This window comes from Nycticebus coucang, chromosome 14 (genome assembly GCF_027406575.1).
Source record: "Nycticebus coucang isolate mNycCou1 chromosome 14, mNycCou1.pri, whole genome shotgun sequence".
Classification (NCBI taxonomy): Eukaryota; Metazoa; Chordata; class Mammalia; order Primates; family Lorisidae; genus Nycticebus; species Nycticebus coucang.
Window position 1 is genome coordinate 17166545 of NC_069793.1, and position 5693 is coordinate 17172237.

A 5693-nucleotide genomic window follows, 5' to 3' on the forward strand; every position below is an offset into this window, starting at 1 on the left:
AAAATAGACTATGAGATAAGAAAGATTGCCAGAGATAATTTTTTTTCAATAGCAAAAGGTCAGCAGCAAAAAGATATAACAATTACAAATTGGTATGTGGCTGAAAACAAAACTTCATAAGATTTTTTTAATAGACTGACCAAAAAGGAGAAATAGACAAAGCAGGAAAAAAAAAAAGAAAATTTTAGAAAAACTCTCAGTAAATGTAAGAAAATGCACATTAAAAACTCATAAAGTACGGGTGGTGCCTGTGGCTCAACGAAGTAGGGCGCCAGCCCCATATGCAGGAGGTGGTGGGTTCAAACCCAGCCCTGGCCAAAAACTGCAAAAAAAAAAAAAAACCTCATAAAATATTTAAGACAACACGCCCATTCACAAATTTCCCCTATTGATATAACAGAAGAAAACACAGTCAACAGCTGCAAAATTCACATCTTACTCAGGTGAAAATGGAACACTGTTCAAAGTTAGTCATATGCTGTCCACAAAGGAATTCTCAACAAACTCCCAAGAATTACAATCATGAACTATGCCTGTGAACATTAATAATACAAGCTAGGAAATAATAACCTAAAATTAGCTAGGTAATTTCAGTATGTTTGAAAATTAAGCAAATACCTTCTAAACAACTCATTGGTAAAATAACAACAGAAGCTAGAAAATATTTTGAGATGATGAAAGCAATCATATATCAATTCTTAGAAAGGTCAGACACAATTAACTTGCATTTATTATTAGTATATAAGGAACACAGAAACAGCAATACATCAAATGTCCATTCAAGAAGTCATCTCATTTATCATTATGTCCTAAGGTTCATCTACTTTGTTACAAATTATATCAAAACATTCCCACAAGAACATAAAATTAATTGTCAAATAAAGTAATAATAAGCATGAAGTCCTCCAGGTTTATGCATGTTGTCAGAAATGACAAGATTTCCTATTTTTAAGCCTGAATAATATTCGTGTGTGTGTGTGTGTGTGTGTGTGTGTGTGATGGGTTCAAAATTTCAGTTATGCAGGATGCATAAATTCTGAAAATAGAAGGTACACCATGGTGACTATAGTTCATAATATCATATTGGGGATATGTAGTATATACAGTATATATCATTTGTATATATAAATTATATATTGGGGGATTATATATATGTACATACATATATTTGATATGTCATATTGGACATGTGTATATATACATAATATAATGCATAATATAATACAATGCATATAACATTGTCCTTATCCATTCATCTGTTGACAGGTTGATAGACATTTACAATGTTTCCATATCTTGATTACTATGAATAAAGCCTCAGAATACCCCCAAGTAGATATATCTCTTCAAGGTATTGATTTCAGGTATTTGGATGTATACCAAGAAGTGAGATTGCTGGACCTTATGGTAGTTCTATTTTTCATTTTGATTTTCTAAGAACCTGCATAGTGTTTTTCTAATGGCTCTAGCAATTTACATTCCCACCAAGAGAGTACAAGAGTTCCCTTTTCTCCACACTGAAAGGCAAATGCCACATGATCTCACTTATATGTAAAATCAAAAAAGTTTAACACATGGCAGTAGAGAATAGATTGCTCAGTAACAGGAGATGAGGGTGGGGTGGGGCACAGTCAGAAGACTTTGATCAAAAACTACAAAACATCAGCTAGATAGGAGGAATAAATTCAAGAGAGCTATTGTACAACATGGTGACTACAGTATGTATTTTGTTCTTGAAAATTGCTAAAAGAATATACTTTCAGTGTTCTCATCACAAAAAGGTAAGTTTGTGAAGTAATGCATATATTAAATAGCTTGATTTAGCTGTTGCTCAAAGTTCTTTTGCTTTGTATACTAACAGTTTTTACCATCAATGTGTATCCCATAACACTAAAATAAAATGTTGTACATGGTAGATTTATGTGATTTTTATTTGTCAATTTAAAAATCCATGAATAAAAAAATGAAAAATGTTAAAATCACAAACTGCGAAAATACTCCACAATAAATATAAAAAGTAAAGATTTAGTACAAAAATTCCTAAAGAACTCCAATAAGTTAATAATAATAAAAACAACCGGTAAATACACGTCTAATAGAACAATAGGAAAAAAATGGGATCCAGTAAACGTGGTAATATGCTCAACTTCAATGGACATAAAGAATGCAAATTAAAACTGCAATAAACTCACAGTATTAAAGAAATTGCATTAACAAAAATATCACGTATTGGCAAGTTGCAGAGCAAGGGACTGTTCTGGCCTGCTGGTAGGTATGGTAATTACACCACAGTATTTGGGAGAACTGAAACCACCTGTAAAAGTGAACATATAAACATTTTCCTTAACACAAAAGAAATTGTTTTCAGGATATACATAGCTGAACTGTGTGCAAAAAAAAAAAAAAACCAACTTGAAACAATCCACCAAATGGTCTCATCATGGAAAAAATTAAATGTTAATGTCTCATCATTGACATCAGGGAAAAAATTAAAATTTAGACAACTATGTACCATAAAACATAATTCTAATAAAAGTAAGGAATAAGAAAATCTGAATGATACATTTTAAGGATAAGTTTAGCTTTGGGATTACATCTGCATGAACACAGAGAAGCAGCATCAGAGAAGTACAAACAAGTAGTTACAGTTGATAATATTATAGGTAAAAGGGTACAAAATTTACAAATAAATTGCATATATGTTTGGGTAGGCATAAAAGCAATAAAATTTTAAAATTTAAAAAGTTGTAAAATATTTTTGCATTGATAAAGTAAATTTACTGTACACTAAATCTCTATTCTTGTTCATCCTTATATCTGGATCTGCTACTTTGGGTCCTCTGACTAATATAGAACATAAAGACTATAAGTAAAAAAACTAAACCATATGTGGTATTTATGCTAGCTACGTGAATATGTTTCAGCTGCTCTTTTCAAAAAACAAAAATTGAGTAACTATGTGAGGTGATGAATATGCCCATTTGCTTCACTATACTCACAATTTTGCTATCTACATGTATCCCATAACACCATGTTGTATACTTCAAATATACACAACATTTAATTTTTTAAAAAATGTGAATAGTAACAAAGCATAGATAATGTTGTATCTAACAATGAAAGCAATTCTATATACTTCCTGATTTGTGATATGCCAAGATGAGAAAAATGAGAAAAAATTATTTTCTTTATAAAATTGTAAAACAATTGCATTTATACTACAACAAATCATTTTTAAGTCTTTAAGTTAAGAATTTAAATTGAACATAACAATTAGGGAACATATTGCTTATATGAAACAACATATTTCTCTTCCCATTATCTACACATTCAGTAACACAAAGTAAGAGGGTTTACATGAATTTCCAAAAAGGCAAATATGCACATTATAAACTCTGAAGAAGTTCACAAAAATAAACCAAAGTGACGTAAATCGCTCATAATCAAGAACTAGACTATTTTCTTCACCATTCACATTTCAGCCAACAAAATGACCACTGACAGCATTTTTAACAACAACAATATCATCTATTGGCCAAGTACCCTGAAACCCTGAACAGGAAATCCATAAACAGTATTTATGGAACATCTGTTCCTTGTTGAGAAACAGAATGTCTTTTTTTTTTTTTTTAATCATAGCTGTGTACATTGATATGATCATGGGGCATCATACACTAGCTTAGAATGTCTTAAGACACAATGCACAGCACAACTACAGAAATCTGCTTTGCTGACAGAATAATGAATATCTAGACTTAAACATCACCCATTTTGCACATCAAATTTGTTCTGAATATTGGACAAATTGCTTTCTCAGGAATCACAATGATATTGAGTTTTAAAAAAGAAAACCTTGTTTTCCCCCTTGAGAGTAAAAAAAACCACTTTATCTGAGTGCCATTTCAATATACACTAAGAAAAATAAGTTGTAAGAACTTAGTTTTATTTTTACTTGCAATAGCATCCCTGAGCCTTTTACTCACCCTCCAGAATTTTTATATTTGATTGATTCTATCCTCAAAAAATAATTCATTCCACAATTCTGATGACTTCGTATAAATAAAGAGAAGCAACCCCATAGAATCCATGGAATTGACATTATACATCCTAAGAATTTTCTGGCTGTGTTTTGCCTTAGAACTGGTACTAACCATGATCAAAAGGACATTCTTATTCCATCTATGATTCACTTTTTACACCAGAGTTTTTCCATAGCATTTTTCATCTCTGAATTTCTCAAGCTATAGATCAAAGGATTCAACATGGGAGTGATAACTGTATAAAATACAGTCATAAATTTATCAATAGGGAAGGTGGACACAGGTCTAACATATATGAAAATACAGGGAACAAAAAAGCAGACAACCACGGTGATGTGGGAGCTGCAGGTAGACAGGGCTTTGCGCCTCCCTTCCTGACTGTAAGTCTTCAGTGAGTTTAGGATGACTCCATAGGAGATGAGGAGAAGGATAAAGACCACCATGCAGATTGCCCCACCATTGGCAACCACAGTGAGACCTAGAAAGTAGGTGTCTGTGCATGCAAGTTCCAGTAATGGGTACATGTCACAGAAGAAGTGGTCGATGACTCTGGGGCCACAGAAAGGAAGATTGTACACAAAGACAATTTGAACCACAGAGTGCACAAAGCCTCCAACCCACCCCACCACCAACAGAAGGATGCACACCTGTCTTTTCATGATGGTCAAATAGTGCAGAGGCTTACAGATGGCCACATAGCGATCATAGGCCATCACCACAAGGAGAAAGATCTCAGCTCCACCAAATAAGTGTTCTATAAAGAGCTGGCCCAGGCAAGCTGAAAAGGAAATTGTCTTTTTGTCACAGAGTAAGTCTACAATCAATTTAGGTGAAGTGGCAGTGGAATAAACAACATCAATGAGCGACAGAGAGGCCAGGAAGAAGTACATTGGGGAGCCCAAGGAGGGGCTCCTGATAATAGTCACCACGATGAGCAGGTTGCCCACCATGGTCACAGCATACGTAATCAAAAGCATCACCAGTAATGCTTTTTGCCCATCAGGATCTTGAGTGAGTCCCAGAAGGACAAATTCGGTGACATTGTTACTCTCTCCCATTTACTCTTCTGTAAGGTTTGTGTCAGAGCTGAGAGCTTAGGAGAATAGGACCTGGAATGAAATTGTGAACAGGGCTGTGAACACATCCACAGTGTCTTGGAGTCCATCTTTTTCAGATCTTCAACAATGGTTTACCCACAATATACATTTTGTATGTATCAATTGAGACCTCCTCTAAAGCTCACAATAGACCTTTTTTCACAGTTCCATTTTTCCCCAGATCATATTCTTTAGGGACTACACGTAAAAGGTTTTATCTCTAAGAATTAGTGGATATTCGATAGAGAAGAACAGTTAAAGATTCTAACAATCATTAATACATTATATGACTTTTTAATGTATGTCACTTCTTTAGTATGTTTACAAACAACTGGTACAATGTGCTGGTATATGGCACACGTCATGGATGAGGAATTTAATTACAACTCAGATTTTACCTTATAAATGCAAGTAATGTAACCTAATCACATATACCCTCATGCTAATCTCTATTTTGAAAAAAGAAATTGAAATTTTTTTTTAAGTGTCTTTAACGTGAAAGCATGAAGTACATAGGAAAAAATATAATGAAATATGTGCACGGCTTCCACATAGA

The 5693-nt window shown here is 33.5% G+C and overlaps 1 protein-coding gene across 2 annotated transcripts; it reads right to left on the minus strand.

The window, feature by feature from the left end:
• Positions 1–1820: 1820 nt before the first annotated feature.
• LOC128565279 (olfactory receptor 4A5-like) lies at positions 1821–5098 on the minus strand. 2 transcript variants are annotated; one of them, XM_053561626.1, is made up of 2 exons: positions 4200–5098; positions 1821–1845 (listed from the first exon to the last, which is right to left on the minus strand). In XM_053561626.1, the coding sequence occupies exons 1-2, from the start codon at positions 5096–5098 to the stop codon at positions 1821–1823; spliced, it is 924 nt and encodes a 307-aa protein (XP_053417601.1). The 2 variants fall into 2 exon arrangements, with proteins under 2 accessions (XP_053417601.1, XP_053417602.1); XM_053561627.1 differs by lacking the exon at positions 1821–1845 and having other exon boundaries at positions 4187–5098.
• Positions 5099–5693: the final 595 nt, after the last annotated feature.

What these genes read in the sequence shown, in the direction of transcription:
- LOC128565279 (XM_053561626.1), bottom strand. Translation starts at nt 5,098, where the DNA reads ATGGGAGAGAGTAACAATGTCACCGAATTTGTCCTTCTGGGACTCACT. An exon ending in AATGCTATGGAAAAACTCTG is followed by an intron (nt 1,846 to 4,199) that starts GTGTAAAAAGTG and finishes TAGTATACAAAG; the next exon opens with CAAAAGAACTTTGAGCAACA.